The sequence below is a fragment of the Vidua chalybeata genome, chromosome 7 (genome assembly GCF_026979565.1).
Source record: "Vidua chalybeata isolate OUT-0048 chromosome 7, bVidCha1 merged haplotype, whole genome shotgun sequence".
Taxonomy (NCBI): Eukaryota; Metazoa; Chordata; class Aves; order Passeriformes; family Viduidae; genus Vidua; species Vidua chalybeata.
Window position 1 is genome coordinate 7,556,599 of NC_071536.1, and position 18,465 is coordinate 7,575,063.

The 18,465-nt window shown below is 37.7% G+C and overlaps 1 protein-coding gene across 8 annotated transcripts in view; it reads right to left on the reverse strand.

Annotated features, from left to right (window-relative positions):
• Positions 1–306: 306 nt before the first annotated feature.
• TFPI (tissue factor pathway inhibitor) overlaps positions 307–18,465 on the reverse strand; it is a 60,353-nt gene continuing 42,194 nt past the window's right edge. For 6 of the 8 annotated variants that reach the window (XM_053948007.1, XM_053948005.1, XM_053948004.1 and 3 more), the window contains 7 exons: positions 17,303–17,503; positions 12,009–12,047; positions 8,504–8,680; positions 7,278–7,442; positions 6,729–6,821; positions 969–1,151; positions 307–604 (listed from right to left, as the gene is read on the reverse strand). In XM_053948007.1, the coding sequence (XP_053803982.1) occupies positions 492–604; positions 969–1,151; positions 6,729–6,821; positions 7,278–7,442; positions 8,504–8,680; positions 12,009–12,047; positions 17,303–17,503 (971 nt within the window). In that variant the 3' untranslated portion in view covers positions 307–491. Of the gene's footprint in view, positions 605–930; positions 1,152–3,052; positions 6,025–6,728; positions 6,822–7,277; positions 7,443–8,503; positions 8,681–12,008; positions 12,048–17,302; positions 17,504–18,465 lie in introns of those variants that run through there. The other 2 variants (XM_053948008.1, XM_053948009.1) reach the window with 2 other exon arrangements.

Genomic DNA, 18,465 nt, shown 5'->3' on the forward strand with positions numbered 1-18,465 from the left:
TTATATGCTCTTCAATGGAGTTAAATCTAGGCCTGCATAACCTAAAATAAATCTAATTAAAAGAAATCTAGTTCCTATTTCCTTTTTATAGCAATACACCTATCTTTTAATTGATGATTGAAACAATCATGCTTGACTAGTGATTATTCTTTCACAAGTATTAAGCTTTCTTTAGTACAAAAACAGAATTCAAAAAGAATAATGGGGTAAGGAATTAAATTTGAATCTTCTCTGCATTTTAACCATTCACTCACACCATTTGTTGCCCTGCTGCAGCTCTGACAATTATATACAAACAACCTGCAATTTAAAAACCTTTAGCAAAGTAAAAGGTACTGTTTATTAACATGATTGAGGAATACATAAAAAAATATAAGCAGCTTAGTAATATATAATCAAAATAATCAGTACAGTAAATATATTTTAATGGTGTACACTGAAGGTTTTCATTCACAAGTGAAGAGCAGTTTACGTCACATTTCCATAAAAAATCAAAGTTGCATTATTTCAGGGATGATTTCCATGCCCAGAGCCTTTACTGGCTGTTTCTTTCTTTTTTTCTTGATTTTTATTAATCTTCTTTCACCTTTTTTCTTATTGAATCCTAAAGGTAAAATTAACAAAGTAAGATTAGAAGACATCCAAGATTATCAGAAACAAGAGACAAGGCTCATTTCCGTTAATCTAAAAAAAAAAAAGAAAAGAAAAAAAACATTGTCTTACCTAAAATCTTCATATGCCTGACCAATGCCAAGTTGTCTTTTTGCTGTTCTTTTACACTGCACTTACTGTCCCTCCTTCTCTGCCTAGCTCTGTGTCTCTCCCGATTTCCATTTTCATTTTTCTGAGACTTTCAACTCTTACATTTGATCAGGCCAATCCTCACTACCAAAAGTGGCAAGAGAATGTTTTGACCCACACAATATTTACCTCTTAACGATAGCCGGGGGCAGTATCACTTCCCATACCTTTCTTACAGATCCTCAAACACGACTTTCTGGAGACGAAATTATTCTCATTCCCACCACAACCGCTGTAGCTAAATGGGTGACACCTTCCAGTCGAGAAGTTGTAGAAAAATCTTAATTCTTTGGCTCTGCAAAGCCCTCTGTCCATAGGGGTCATGCACAAAGAAGGGATAGGAGGGGGTTCTGGAAGTACCAAGAAAAACAAGGTGAGACAACACTGCAGCCTTTCAGTTTTAGGTCAATATTATTTGAAATTTTTGCTGGCAAATTTAATTCTGCTCTCCTGAAAATCCAAGATACTTGGCATAAGCATCTTTTTATTATTACAGAAAAAAAAAAAAAAAAAAGCAGAGTAAAATGTCATTCTGTCTTTGGATTTCCAGCAAATGCTTACCTGAAAGCTATACCTTTACCTGTGTTAATGATAAAATTGCCATTTCTGCCATAGGTGAGAGCACACAAGTTCATTTTGTGGGGTTTCAAGTGAAGCACTTGTAGAAAGTGATGTGAAATGAATTAAACGTGGATAGCTTTAAAAATATGGTAAATATTTCTAATAATTAATGGAGTGAATAGCTGCTAGACATTCTGAAAACAAGGAGAAGGCAAAAGTACCCAGCATTTCCAATGTAAGATTCAATACCTCAGTGCTCAGTTTGTTGAATGACTACAGAAAACTTGACCTAAGTAACAGGGTCTGTCAGCAGCCATTCAGCAGCTCTAAAACAAGAGCTTGTAACTTGCAGAATAAAAGAAGGACTGAATGTGAAGAAGAAGTGCACAAATTAATGGAGATGCTGGTGTGTTAGAGCTGCTGGCAGGATTTTACCATTCCAAGGAGAGGCTGATGGTTTGCTCCTTCAGGGTTGCTGCAAGTGAGATCTGAAACACTGGAGGATGAACCCGAGGTAGCCAAAGGACCTGGGCACTGGAAATAGTTCAAGAAGCAAATCCATGCCAGAATTCCCAAATCTGGAAGAACTCCATCATCCACCACCCAAGAGTGACTAATATACAAATGGGAACTGGTAAAATTGCTGCACAGGCTGCAAGAAGCTGAACGGGAGCCATTATATCACCAGTTATGTGAAAATCCAAAGAACACCATATTTCCTCAGGAAGCTGCAGAGCTGAGGTAGCTGCATGCATAAATGCAATAAATGAATGCATAAATGCAATAAATGAATGAATAAATGCACATGTGAAGCCAGTCAGATGGAACTCTGGAAGATACAAAGCCACACAAGAGGAGTTCGGTGGAAAAACAAAGTAAAAATTTGAGGAAATATTTGGGTTACAGCAAAGCTGAAGACATCCTGTGGTCACAAAAGTGGGAAGCAGATGAGTTGCTGAAAGTGAGAAGTTATGCATTAAAACCTGGGCAATTCAGGAGGCTGACAAAATATCCAAAAAGCACGTGCTACGTCTTAGGTGTCTTACATATGGTACAGCTGCTAAAAAAAGGCTAATCTGAAACGTATAATAGCTGATCTGGTGTGAAAAAGTATGAAAAACTGCTGGGAAAGAAATAGAATGGTGTGTTAGCAACATCATACTATTAAAAAAATATAATTTCAGAACCGAGTAATGAGTTGCTTTTTCAAGATAGACTAAGTTAGTTTCAAGTTATAAAATGAGAACCTCTTAACTTCTTTTCATAATTGCATGACTAAATTTCACTCTGGGTTCAGAGTAGAAGCCCACAATGTGATAAAATCTTTATTAAACCTACTGGTTTTTATTATGAAAATGGTAGTTCAATTAATTAAGGCAATGCTTTTGGTACTGCTGTGAGAACTCTTGAGCCTGGAACTAATTTAATCTCTCTCTAGCCGGAGAGGATGTTAGTTTTCAAAGCATATGTTCAGCATAGCATACCTATTTTAACCTGCCAATTTCTGAACCTACAAAGAACAGAGCAGAAAGGCTTGCCAGTGAGCAAAGGGCCAAACAGCACAGGCGTGTTAATTATAACAGAGAATTCAAATATACACTTTGTAATGTCAATTACTTATCTGGCATGTAGAATTCTCCAGGGAGTCCACAGTCCCCTCCTGAAGGAGTTCTCACAATGACTGCAAGATTTGGGGGAACCGTGGAGCCAGCGATGAGGTAAACAGGGACTGCCTGTGTACGTACAGCGCACCACAGAGAGAGCCAGGTGCTAGAATCCCTCTTGTATTCTTCCCAAAAATTGTTATTCCTTATATCACTGTCAGATAAATGCCCTAAATACCAAGCACTGTTCCTTTTTTATCTTCAAAATACCTGCATGTTCTTCACTCGCAGAAGCAACCAGCCTGTGAAGAAAATCTCTTAATTTTGCCACCTAGAGCCATTTTTTTCCAACAAAACCGTATTTTAAAATAAAAACTAAATAACCTATCATAATTTCCTCTATGCTGAAGATCATAAAAATTATAAATTTATTTGAATGCACTGATGACTAAAAGACTTGACTTCTTTTAGGTAAGCAGAAAACATTCCCTGTGTCATGCCCAGCATGTCTATTGGCAGGACAATGTGAAAGCCTGTGAGGCAGTGTGTAAACAATGTCACCAGGACATTACAGCAGGTGAGCTGTCTCTGTTCAGCTCCAGTTCCTAGTGCTGTATGTGATGGAACAGAAAATTGAGCTGTTATACCTGTTCTTGAGTTTCTCTCCCAAATGTTTCTATTTTACAACTCCATTTTTCTGAGAGTTGTTGAAAAGTTTTCTCTCCTGCTTTTTTTATCAAGAAAAAAAAAAAAAAAAAGAAAATGAAAGAAACAAAAGTCCCACAAGCTGCAAAACCACATAAAAAAGAAGAGGTACACATTGTATGGTTTAAGATTCAATTTCTATAATACAGCCCTTTCTTGAGTCCCATCCCCCTGAGGTATAAAGACATGACGTGATCATAACCTCAGAATCTCTGAAAAATGCACATCCAGATACAGACTCACATTTATCAGAAATAACACCAACTCTGCATTGCAGCAATAATCTTTTACCCCTCTTGCTTTGCAGGGCTTGTGTGACAACAGACTGCTAATTATTCACACTAGAAAACAAGTTTGAAATGATCTTGGGAGGAAAGGGAATGCAGTGAGCATTATTTCTCCCCAAACATGAGTGTGTGACATTCATGAAGCTTCAGGTTTATTGCCAGATTTTCAATATGTGCAGACTTCAGCTCCTCATTTCTGGTTGCAGCAAAGCAAAAATAAAAATCTTCAAGTGGACAAGCTATTACAAAAATAATGAGTCATCTGCACTTGACAGTAATCCACAGATATAAATTGGTGCAGATCCATTAAAGCAAATAGAACTGTGCCAATTTATATCAGCAAAAGATGACCCTCACTCTGTACTCACAGGACCTGCATCCTTGTGCTATTCTGAATTCACTGAGCTGAAAATTGACTTTTAATCCTGTCTCCCACTCAAATGTCACAAATCAAATGTAGGTATAGCGCTTGCAATTTTCTACCATAGATCACACAAAATGAAAGCTTTGATTCTTAGCCTCACTCTTTCTTAGTTTGCACAGAGAAAAAGTTATTATAGATGTTTCAGCAGAGTGAGGCCAGAACAATCCTCAATCTCTGCAGAAAGTTCATTGCTGAGAGTGCTACAAACTTCATGTCTGTATCCATGGTTTGCTTTATTTGGCCATAGAACAGTTTAATCTTCTGAAGATCAAGAACTATACTGTAAATCTAAAACCCTGATATTGTTACAGAGTTACACATACCAACAAAGTTTTTTTTTTTCTTAAAATCAAGATGAAATAGCATGTCAATTGTGAGGTGAGGTATTCTATAAGAGACAACTGCTTGTAATTTTTTTTTCATGTTTTAATGTAAATTAACTAAATTATATTTAATTTTTTAAAAGGTCTTTGAAAAAGATACATAGCCAGGCCAATATACATAGCAAATAGATATTACAATGGCAGATCAATTTGCCTGTGCTTGAGGAGAAGGACATCAGCTACTCCATCCCAAACTGTTCACCCTGATCCTCACCTCCTATGTCAAGTCTAATTCTTGTCCCTCACAGAAAGCTACAGACAGTCACCCTGCATGTTTGTGTGACATGGCTCTGCCCTGGAGCTTCACTTTATAGCTGCACCTCTAGAAACAGCAGCAATGGAGACAATGTTCTCCATGTCTCTGTGGAGAATTCAGCTGTCAGCTTTGGCCTTCCTCTCTAGTGGGATTGCACAAAGCACCTGATTTTAGCCCGTTCCAGCAGCCTGAAGGGTACAAGCTGATGAAGAGAATAGGAGCTGCATGAGGCAGACAAGTGCAAGACAGAGGTCACACAATTAGGAAGAACCTGTTGGGTCTTCAGACTTTCCACTGAAATTCCCTGGTCCTTCCACGGCTGTGCTTCTCACCCAACCCATTCTGCTACACTGACTCCTTGTTCCATCAATCTTCAGTTCTCTTTCTCTCACCCTCAAAGTCTGCTGTGCAGGAAAATTCCCTAATGCTGACACAATCAAATCCCCTTCCATTTCCTCTGAGAAAACATGGTGAAGCATGCTCCTTTCCTGGTATAAATTTGCTGTTTGGAGGGTTCAGGCATTCATACTATGACTAAAAACCTTCAGAGAATGTACATGCCCCTTAATGCCCCTAGACTTATTACCAGACCTGATGTAATTCACAGAGTTTTCAGTGAAATAGGCTGCCAAAAGCTTTACTGTTTTCTATTCATTCATTTAAAAAACAGAGTGCATTGATGCTTTGCATGTGGTAAACAAACACAACTGTACAGAAACTTACATCAAACCAGCGGTGCCTGTAGATTACAGTGCAGGAAAAAAACAGGGTACAACACACATTCATGCTTTATTAGACACTCCACTCTAAGCAAAGAGCACAGGAATGCCACCTACACATCTGTTAGCTCACAGAACATATAAACTGCAAAAACCTTAGCGAGTCTCTATGCCATCACTCAGTCCTCAAAAGTACAAGCAAGTGCAAATGCAAAAAACCAACATAAATACTTGGTGACAGTGCTCAGGCTCTTTCCAACTGTTTGTTGCTTCCTCTTGCACAACTGTGGATCATAAAAATGACACGCTTCAAATTCAATCACCCTGTACAGTGTGAGCAAGCACCAGCCATCTACAGTGGACAGTGTCCACTGCTGGTACTGTTAAAGCCTAGCCCTCCTCAGCAAAGGTCCAGAGTCCCATCTGCATTATAACACATAGGGCAAAAACACCTTGGAGCAACATATTAAATTAATTAAATTAAAATTAATTAAATTAATTAAAGCGTTTTAAATTAATTCATACTCACTGTGATTATACTCAACCCAAAACTGAGTTTAATATGGTCACAGTGAAAATAAAAACATTATGGTATTAAATATATTATACTATGCTATGTTCTAAAATCCAAGTGTCTTTCTCTTTTAGTGGGTGAAAAGAATTTAAATCACTTGCCTATCAGAGCCTCAGAAAAATATTAATTTTGACTGAAAGAATTATGCATCACTGCTTTTGCTCTTTGTATTAATCAGGCCTTTAGGAAGTGCACACTTTTAACAGAGAGGGGTCAGTCTTCCACTTGCTGATATTTATGAAAGATCCATAAGTTGTGACGTATTTCTTTGCTTTAGATTTCTCTGCTTATCAAATCCTTTGGCAAAGAGGAAAGCCCATTCTTTAGTCTCAGGTATGTCAGAAAATGGGTTGAAAAGGAAATGCAATCCATATAAAAGACTGAGAGCTAAGAACTGCAGAAGCCAATTCTTACCAAAAAAAATAGGGAACTGGTTGGGCTCCTCCTTTGGGGAACTGCTATTCAGGGTGTTGGACTTGTCATTTGGAGCAGCTGGCAACAAATTAACTAAAAGAAAAAGAGACAGCTGGTGTGAAACAGTCAAGGGTGTAGGCACATCCAAGCTCTGGAAATCAGCTGTGATTGGCCCTGCTCAAACCCACTACTGATGCCAATTGCCAAGCAGCATCTCTAAGGCCCCAAGGCTCAGCAAACTCAGGTTGCTCAAACAACTTTGCAATGGGATCCTTTTTCTTCCTTAATTTTACTGATGTAAAATTTAGATCGTACAGAGTTTGGTAAGGTTATTTTTATACTGCCAGAAGACATTCTAACCTTTGCAATTGTAAGCCTTTTTCAAAATGAGTATTGCTGGCAAGAAAGTGGCTCTGAAGCTACTTTTAATGTTAATGACTTCCCTGTGCTCAAGTATTTCCAGTGATATACAAATAAATGGGGAAAATCAGTGGCCAAACCAAGGAGCACCAAAGGGGTTGATTATAAACAGCAAAAGCAAATTCTTACCAAAAATCCCAGGAGACTGGCTGGGTTCTTCTGCTGGGGAACTGCTGCTCACAGTGCTGGGATGCTCTCCTGCTGGGGAACTGCTGCTCACAGTGCTGGGATGTTCTCCTGCTGGGGAACTGCTGCTCACAGTGCTGGGATGCTCTTCAACTGGCAATAAATTTGCTAAATTAAAAAAAAAAAAAAAAAAAGGAAGTGAAAACTTTTAAGAAAAGAAACAAACAAAAATTGGTATCAATGATTCAATATCTCAAAAGTAAAACTTTTGATTTATTTAGACTGTGGCAATAGCCCCTAACCATCTCTTCTTGGGTGTCCATGCAAATTTACCTAAAGGTACTATTTTAGACTAAAGTAATGAAAAAGAATATTCTGCAGCTTTTAGTCCAGAAGCTAAAAGTGGAATTACAGCCCAGGAAGAAATGCTTCAGCAAAAGTAGGAAAAATGCACATGGATCTATATTTATAATAATAATAATGAAAAAAAACCTTTAAAAAGAAGCATAGTGGGTCTTTTCTACTCTAAGTGTGAATAAGCTCGAGTTCCCCTTGCCAAAATGACAGCTTATGAAACAGTGCTGGAAAAAGGCCCACTAGAGACAAGCAAGATAAAAAGGTCTGGAGGCTCTCGATGGGAAAATGTATTCACATTATGAATAAAATGAGGCACTTGGTGAAGGGAGTTCTGAAGGTTACTGCATCCTGATGTTGAATAATTTGTTGGAATGAGCAGGACAAGGAAGCAAATGACTGGTCTGTGGTCAGTCTGAGTGGCTTTGGTAGCCTAAGCTGCACGGCCAAGTCATTCCCAATTGCTAGTGGGAAGCTAGCAATACATAGTGAGTTAAAAATTCCTGTATGGGCACCTCTTGTCATTACAAGACTTGGTTGAAAGGAGTATATGCAGAACTCTGGGTTAAAAACATACAGAAGGGGTCTATGGTATTATAAAGCCAAACAAATGACAGATTTTAGAGTAGCTGTCATGAGAAAAGTAAAAATGTAGGAGGCCTGTAATATTCCTTAAATAGTACCTGCCAATTTTTTACTCCATACTTTACATTTTGGTACTTTTATTTAAAAATATGTATAATTACTATAAATTTCATATATCAATTACTGCTGCCTCAGGGCACCCTAAATTGCCTTATTTCCATGCAAATACCTTCAAAACACACTGCTTTTTATACAAGAGTAAAGCTAAGTGATTAAAAACATCAACTCACAGTTGTCTTGGCAGGTAGTCTGGCACTCCTCCAAACTCCTGAAGTTGTTCTGGTTTCCTAGGCACCCACCATACTTGAATGCCTCACACAGTTTTGTCTCTTTGTTGTAGAAGTACCTGGTAAAATACCCTCGGCAGACCCCCGGCTCTTGGGCGTGGAAGCAGAAGTCAGGCTGTCCTAGAAACAATGTTAAATGATGAACAGGGTTTATCATTTAGTTTTCATATGAGATGATGGTCTTCATTGAAGAAAAAAACTAAAATGCATCACAAGACAACAACAGAACTGGAGGAGGTTTACAAAATAAACTTGTGACTTTGGGCTAAAAGCCAACTATAAAATTACTGTGTTTTTTTGGCTGTTTTTGTTCTATATTTAATTATAATATTATTCAATTGAATAATTATAGGAATAAATTATTAAACACAATATTATAATTAGTAAATATAATTATAATAATGAAATATGTTATATTTTAATTATAGTAATTATTTAATTTACTTTGTTCTATGTTTAATTATTTATATTTACATTGGAACATTATAGGGATATTTATTGCTCTGTTCAAGTAGCCACTAAACTACATCTTGAGAAATGCCAACTAATGAGTCCTTTAAAAATTCCAAAACATTGACATTCTAAGTAGAAAAATAGTTTTTATTCTGATTTAAAAGAAGACCTGAACCTCAGCTGGATCACTTGCACTTAAGTACACATCCTTGTTATTTATGTTTCACTCAATGTTAACACAAAGCAACGCTCAAATAGAAGAAAAAAAAGGAAGGAGTTTTAAAATAGAACAGAAAACAAATCTAGCAGTGCAGTTTGTCTAGGGCAGTTTATCCTTGTAAAAGGGTACTGGAAACAGGGAGACAGAGCAGCTATTCTACAATATTTCAGTCCCAGTTCTGAGTTTGCAATCAGTAACTACAATATCAACCAAGGAAAAGTTAACAAATGAATATTGCATAATTTGACTGAATATCACAGCATGATATCACATCCTTTGGCAGGGAAGAAAAACACACAGTCATATGACAATCCCCAAAAGTCAACTTCTCACCATATTCAGTTTTTGCTTAAAATAGTTTGCTTAAAATCATGGTAACAATAATGAATATATGTGGAGGAATTCTCAGATTCTTGCTAATAGATATTTTGAAACATGATTCTTGTCTGAGCTGACTTGCTAAGAAAAATCTACTTAACCATCATATAGGAAAATCCTATCCAGTGTAACATATAAAGGCCTTACTTAGCTGTGAAAATTCACAAAATATTGAGACTAAAATGGTGTGCAGCCAGCTGTCATTAAAAAAAATGGATATAGAATAATTACTTTGAAATGCCTAACATTTTAGAAGTAGGTTATCAACTTGCAAAGAAGTTAATCCTGTAACACCTATTTTAGGTATGTACATATTCAAATTCATTGCTAGAACAAGATGATTTTTAAAGGCTGTTGATGCACATGTTGAATTTCTACAAAATATTATAATAGCTCATAACAAGTGTTTTTCTAAGAATTAATTGGCAATACATTGCATTTCAATTTTTATAATACTTCATGAACAGCAAAAATTAATTTTCAGAGCCCACACGCAAAACTAAATCACTAAAATATTCTTGAATAAAGCAACCAAATCAACTCTTTTCAGCATTCCTGAATGGCTTAAGTTTGATTCTTCATTATAAATTTCATTCTCTGCCAGTAAGTGTAATCCACAGGTCAGGTGCTTCACCTCTCTCATTATGCAAAGGCAGCACCTGTTGATGTGCACAGATTCAGAAAGCTAAGCCCACACAGAGAAATAAATATGAGAAATACATGCAAGGCACGTGCTGTACTGTCAGCTGAAAACAGAGGTGAGACAGGTGCCTAGACAATGAGCAGCAAGGCTCCACCAGGAGTATCTGTTCCATCAGCTAGGAGCTCACAGACAACGGGAGCTACAGAAAAAATTCTCTCATCAAACATTGTACAAGAGCATGAAATAACACAAAGGGATTATTAGATAGACATTAACTGAAAAAGGAAGGTAAATAAGGGTATGCAAAGTAGGCTACAGGACTATGACTGATTCTTAAAAACAGATGTCTTTAATTTAGAATATTCTTATGTTAAAATAGTTCTTGCAGGTTCTTGGAAATGAAATTAAGTCCAAACTAGCTGAGTTCCCAGCTAACTTTTATAGCCACTTTTGAAGAGAGAGCTCATGAAGGCAATATAATCCTAACCATACAAACCAGTACTATACTTCTAAATGCCACATCTTTCTCCAAGGACTCAATATTCAAGACTACATTAGTGGAAACAACAGTACCTGTGCAATAAGGCTGATGACAGCCATGGGCTGAATTTTACAGGATGTGTTCTGGTTTGTCATTAAAAGCAGGGAATTAGGGTCAGCCCTTAAAGGAAACAGTGCCAAAGTCTGCAGTGTGTGTGGAAAATCAACCTTAGTAGCTTCCATATATAATCACAATTTTTTTAAACACATTAAGAATAGAAAAGCCAGTAGAAAACAGGAAAAGAAGACCATCATCTCATATGAAAATATCCCAAATACCATTCTGTAAAGATAGGTAATTCGATTATAATCTATTTCAAAATGTATGTGCAAATGCTTGCGTTTCTGCAAATTACTAAATGCACACCCATTCAGGAAGACCCAAGTAGAAGGAGAAATGAAGGAGAGTAAGCAGAAAAAGAGGAGCTGACTTGTGAAAAAGTGTACTCAAGTCTGTGTTTGTAGAGCTCTGGCTGCCCACAGTGGGCCCCGTCCAGGCGAGTCTCCAATGTGCAAAAGGGAAGGGTAGAGTAAGTCTTCACAAGCTCCAGTCTGAGTGTTAAAGTGAAATATCCTTGTTAGGAACATCAGTTTTCTCAACAGACCAACAGTGTTCCAAGTAAGGGACTCCCAGTACTTTAGCACTGGCTATTTTGGGAGTCTGGGGTATCAGGAATTTAAAGTTCTGTTTCAAGCCTGTCCCTTCAGGAATGGGAAGCTTGCTCCCTTGTTTGATTTGCAATTAGGGCATCTGCCCTAACCTCTGGTAGCTCCTCCACAGACAATGCATAGAGAGTTCTGCTTCAGAGCAGTTTTTCCTACTTTTCTAAAAGTAAAAAGGCATTAGTGCAAAGCATTTAGCTTGTTCTCAAAATACACTGTAAGAGCTCCCTGTCATGGCTAATTATACCATGCTTGGATCTCTGCCGAGTCCCTCTTTTTACTGAAGAAAGAGAAAAGAATCATGATGTATTTATTTTCATTTTGTGCAGAAGAGGTTGCAGCTACCATCTTCAGTGACCACAACTGACCTCAAATTCTTTGATGAAGACAGAAGATTTGGACTAAGAACTCACTTTAATCTGACATTCCTGTTTCTGTTAGAAGATAATTTATGTATTGTTCTGAGCTAATAAAATAAAATAAATCCCTTATTTAGAAGGGAAGAATCTTAGAAGTAGAAGAATCTTAGATTATGATGTAAATATAATTACCTTTCTTAATTTTTGCTAACGCCATCTTCTGAGGAAATTCTGCAAGATAAATAAAAGTAAAAGTATTTAGCAAAAGCAGATATGTTAAGTCTGGCCTGTGATACCAGTGTGTTTTGCAGTGACAGCAAGCACTGAGAAGCAAGAAAACATAATCTCTTCCTTTCCTTCTTCTCTTTATTTGAGAAGTAGTGCAAAAGCTCATTGCAGAGAACTGAAGTATCATTTCCTTTGTACAGGAAGACCTGCTGTACTGGAAACTTGACAATACAGCAAGTACTGAAATAAAATTATGCTGATTTAGAACTGAACAGGGAAAAAACTCCTCTTGCTACTGCATCCAGGATCCTGTATCATGCAATCTCACTCCTCAAAAGAGGAATAATTAACAGACTAAGAACCCGACTGCTAATACTGCTCATAGCTTTGGAGCTGGCTGAGGGAGACAGTAGGACTTCCCTCATCCTACCCAATTCCCTTTGCTCTGCCATCCAGGGCCTGAGTGAAACTTTCCTCATGCAGTTAATGATATTAAGGCCACTTTGGCCAAATATCTCCAGGTATCCCAGGGGCTGTAGATGAAAACTTGGTCTGCGTGGTTCTCTCTGTGCACGACCCGCAGCAAAGTTGTTATTGTCATTTTTAATGCAGGAGTCTGGGTTTTATTGTATCAGCTCAAGAAACTGGGTATCTTAATTCAACCCCAAATTCCTTTTTAGGGATTGAAAACAAACCTTCTTCTCCTTGTAGGAGACAGTCTAATGATAAAACTGCAAAGGAGTCCAAGGGCAGAGCAGATCATCCAATGTCTGAGAAAGGCTGACAGTATTTGGACAGCTGAGAGAAAGGTGGCCAGCAGCCTCTGGACTCTGCCATAGTCACCTTATTTGCATTGCTTCATAATTCTTGTTTTGTACTTCACTGCCCTTTTGTATTATATTTCTACCCTAGTTTTCTCTGGAAACCTGCTGATGTTGTATTTTCAAAGCAGATCTATTAGGTAGAAATTCTGTCATGACACATTTTTCCTTCCACCTCTGGGACAAGGCAGCTGTTACCCTTTAAAAAATACTAAAGACATGGCACACACTTCAGAGTGATGTAGCATTTCTTTGAACAGATTTCCAGTTTTTCCTGTTAGTAGGAGGCTTGGCCCTCAGCATTTAAACCCATGACCTAAACACGGACACGCACGTCAGGCTGTTTCACTAATCTCACTCAGCTGTCCCCTTCAGGGCAAAATCAGCAATCATACTTTGGCATATGATCTCTACTCTTCTGGCAGAGAAAAGGAAAATTTTATTGTGAGTTTTTACAGGCCTAGAATATTTTAATCTTACTACCATGTCAACTGTGTTTTTGCTTCTGGTTTCAGTCAAAAATTCAAATCCACATCTGAATTGTTTTCTTTTTTGTAAACAAAGTGTATTTCTTAGTAGATCCACTCTAAATAATAGACATAAGAATTGCCATCATGACCAGAACCATTTATCAGCAGGTATTTTCCCATAGTAGCAAGCTTAACTAGCCTAAAATTGATATTCACTGCCTTGAAAATTAAGGTCTTCGTGCAAGTGATGACATTTGTGACTATACTCATATCCAGTAAACAATGGAGCCTATAGGCAAATTCCTCTTAGAAAGTACTTTTTCATTCCCTGAAGTTGCGAGTATTGGGCACAAGAAACAAACAATACAGCTGATTTCTAGGAAGCTTGATTCAGAAGTAACCATCTTGTCTCAGAGAGCCAGCCTGCAGCTGGGCCCTCTGAACTCTGTTGTACTGATGTCAGTCAGTTCTGCCTGGTGGCTTATTGATTCCAAGAGATAACAAGTTATCCTGATCTGGCAATTCACTCATGCTGCCTCATTCATTCTTGTATTTGTGCTGAATATTGAAAATCAAAAACTTTGACCAGTCACATTATTTCTTCTGAATTTTTGCATACATTAGATAGCTGCCCTTGACTTTATATTTATCAATACTGGTCTTCACATTCTTCAAAGTGATAATTTAGTATTTCAGATTTTTCTTTATTTCTAAGCACTTCTGTGTCACTCATACTCTCTCTTCAGACTCATTTCTACGGTCACTAAATAGCGATCTCCTACAGTAACAAATACTGCAAATATAAGTAAGATGGATACAAGTACATACTGCAAGACTGTACAGACTGAGTTAGATTTAACAAAAATTCACATAATTATGCAGGGTTTTGCTGTATTATGTTAGCAAAAGGGATTAATTTAAGGGTTTACTTTGCTTTATGCCTGATAGTCTGCAGCACACTGTACGTAACACCAAATCATTTTATCTGTATTCAGCGAATACAGAGATCTTGAGCCTTTGTTTTTCCTCTTCCTACAAGCAGATCCAGCCCTTGGAGAGTCTTGGATCACTGTTATTCATACACAGAAAAGTGTTCATGAGCTGAGTACCAAGATGTAGACACAAAGCCAGTTCTCATTTTAAATAACTTTCAGTTTTATACTACAGAGTTATGCCAAATATATGCCATACAGTACAGGACTTGGTCTAGAAGATCTGTTTCAGATCCAACATATGTGTCAGAATCAAAGTAACACTGGGTCCCTTCCAACTCAGCTTGTTCTGTGAAAACAGCAACATCAGATGGAAGAAATAATGTGATAAATTGTCACTCATGACACCTGTTATGACTTTTGGACACTTAATTCCAAATTCTGCATCTATCAGCCCAGCCTTTTCCCTTTTATTCCTCTGTCTTTAGCCTTTAAACTGAAATTGAGGGCAAACACTTCAAATTTCCTGTGACAGGAAGTGTCAAGTTTTGGATGAGATACTGGCAGGTGCAAATAACCCCACTCCAAACATGGTGAAGATGCTGTGGGTCCTGCTGAAACCCCAAACCAAATACTAGCTGGAAACCACCAAGAGCCAGCCTGGTGTCAGACAAAGAAGAGCTAATTCCCATCCTGGACTCCAGGTCTTTCTGAAACTGAGTGCTATTCAAGGAAACAATAATTTTCAATTTTTTATCTTGAAGGACTCTACTCTTTAAACTTGGTGGAGTCATAACTAGAAACAGATTAATCATCTGTAATGAATTCCTTCACTGTTTGATTTTCTGCCCAGAAATAAGATCTGCTCCCATACAATAGTCTGTAAGGAAGATTTTTAAAACCTACGACTTGAATTCTATCTTACTTTGGTATTTTTTTAAAACTCAGGTATGATTAATCAAAGGCACAAATAGTATAGTTTGGGGAAGGAACAGTGTTGTAAACAGCTTTTATCCTTACCAATTGCTAAAATACCAAATACAGGCAAATGAGCACCAAAATAGTAATCTGCACTTCTGGAAGTATCCGACTTCAACATAAAAAGAAATCCATTAGTATAAAGGTTCTTCCCCTTTAGAGCCACTTCAGGAAGAGTTTGCTTAAGATCTGTTTCAGATCCAAGTAGGACAGGGGTTCCTGAGCTTTGTGTCTGCTTGCATGTAGAGCAAAATGTTTTTCTTCATGTCATCCCTTTTCCTTTCTTTTTTTTTTAACTTTAAATGCTAGATTGTTATTTAGTATTTAAAGAATTGTGATTTCCACATACTGTTTTTTTTTTATGGGATCACATTTTAATAATTAATACTATTTTAATATCATTACCACTGTGTTTAGCCATGTATTGCACCTGAAAACAGAGCAAGGCTATGACTGATTCTTGCCACTTCTTCCCTGGAGCACCTCTGGTCTCTGAGGCTTATTAGTAAATCTGTCCAAAAACCATCAAAAGGTAAGATTCAAATTAATCCTTAGAGTAGAATGCACTGGAAAATTGTCAAAGTCAAAACTGTTACTCCATTTTTTAAGTGGATGACAAGTTCTTAGTGAAACTTTTTAATGTTTTTCTTTTTTTCCATCCTGATAGAGATAGCTTTATAAGCATGCAGTTGTTTAAAAGCAAAACCTAACTGAACAGAAATTATGGTGGCACCAGCAGATCAGAAAAATAGATCTGAAAGGTAAATAATATCTGGAGTTAATAAGTGGTGAGTAAATAAAATGCGTGCAGCCTCCTCTTTGGAAAGACCAAAGGCATTGAAACTAGGTATGCTTTCAAGGAACATGGAAATGGCTTATTAACATTTGCAGATTGTTAAGATTAGAGGCATTAAAACTAGCAAACACTCTTGAAATGTTACTTTGGGTAATGTGTAACCAGATCCAGCCAGTATTGTAACACTGGGTTGGGAAACAGGCACTTTGATTTCTAAGTAAATTTAGCAGTAAGATGCAGTGTAATTTTGATCAGGAAATACAGATGTGTTGAGAAACAGAATGTAACAGATTTAAAGCCTGACCTAAACACTATGTAGACATGAATTCTGGAAGGGACAGAAAAAAAAATTAGGTAAGAGAAATTTACATTTGTTGCCAGACAAAACCTGATGCTATAAATTACCTTGTCACATATGAAGTCAGCTTTGGCCAGAAAACCCAAATAAGAGCTTCTGAAATCAACTTTCTAATCTGAAATTTCTTGGAAGTATTTTTTGTAACCTATAAAAACTTGCTGTGCTTACAAGCAACCTTTGCTAATCCTAGAAGATACAAGTCTTCTAATTTTCATCCAGTTGTATGAGGAATTTGTACAATGTTAAAAACCTTAATTAAAAGCTTGAATTTTAATAGCAAAACCAGCATTCACAAGGCACTTGGTGCACATTGTGCTGTGTATCATATGTTAGATCTCATTTTCTTCTTTCCAATGATTAACTGAGGAGGTTTCAATAAAACAAAGTTGGAAAATGGCCATAACTGACATTTTTAATGAGAATTATCTACTACTGTAGTAACAATTATGTTGAAACAGAGAAGATGGCCAAATTTTTTGATACCTTCTCTCAGCTTCTCAAGTAAAGGACAAACCTGGGATCAAAACTTGGGTTAGACACTCTGAAAGCAATAAAGAACATCTTTGCTACCCACCAGGTTAGCCTAGCCTCAAAATCAATTTCACTTAGGAACTCATCCAAAACAGGGCCCTAGCTAGAAAATAATATGCCTTGCATTGGTGGCTCTATTCCACAGGTACACTACAAAACCCACCTATCTTTCCAAATCCTGAATGTCTGCTTGCACCATGTGAAATAATTCTGATGACTAAAACCTACTTGGGAATATAATTAGAGGAATCCTATTTCTGTAATAGTAGGAACTGAAGAGGGCTTCTACTTCCCCAATTCAAGTGCTTTGTGAATGAGAAATAACAGATGCAAATGAAGAATTGGTAGGAGGGTGAGGGGATGGGTACTGGCCTTTTGCCACACACTTCTCCTGGCATTCCTCCAGCGTTAGGAAGTTGTTCTCATTGCCGTGGCATCCACCATATTCAAATACTTCACACTTGCGGCTTTTGATGTTGAAGAAGTAGCGGATGTGGATGGCTTTGCACGGACCATCGTCTGCTTTCATGGCACAGAACGAGTGCACGAGCTTCAGTGGTGGCAAACCAGCACCTGGAACACAGAGGAGAAGCAGAATAGCTGAGTTAGTTTGCTGCATAGTGTAACTCCCCAGTGAGATTGCTTGTGTGTTCTGCTAGAGAGGCACTGCACAACATCTGTCTGCAAAGCTCCGAGCACGCTGAACAGATGGAAAAAGAAAAACATCATCTGCGTCGGAACACAAATTCCATTCGATCGGTTCAGATGTGTGGCTTCAATTTTCCACCAAAACAGCTCACAGTATAAACTTCAACTCCTCATCACAAACCTCTAAACAGTTGTGGAGTGTGGCTTAGTCGCACGAGCTGGGGTGCAATGCTGAATAACAAAAACACACAAAGACACAAAGACCACCAGGGCAGAAAGGTTTCCTTGGGCTCTATTCCATGCACTACTCCCAGAGAACTTGGCTTGTAAAGGATCTGCCAGGGAACAATGTAGGATGGCCAGAGCCCTGCAGAGGGCATCCCTCTCCTGTCAGATGGCACTTCATGGGTACACAAACCCTGTTGGCACCACTGACAGGCACCAGACTCCTTTTTCTTTCATCTCACCCTTCTTGCATTACAGCTTTCAACAGCAGACAACTAGAAAGTCAAGGCAAAACAAAACTGAATGTTTTCAAATGGTGTCCTTTCTGTCTTTCAATATATATTTGGTCAGGGAATGTTGTGTATAAATTGTCATATGCATTGTGAAGAACCCTAGCAAGTTTCACCTGGTCAATGTCCATAAGGAAATTCTGACTAGCAGTCCAGTTCCTGATACTGTTCCCTTATAAATATATGGTTTTCTATATTTTTCTGTTTTGCTTTTCCAAGGCAGTATTTTATCCTAGAGGGTTTTGAAAGCTCTACAGAGCTTGTGTGCTTGCCATAGGAGCCAGAAGAACAGACCTAAAGTTTTTCATTCATTCTCCTACAGCTAATCAGAACACTGATATCTCAGAACATATATGCAAACATATCTATCTG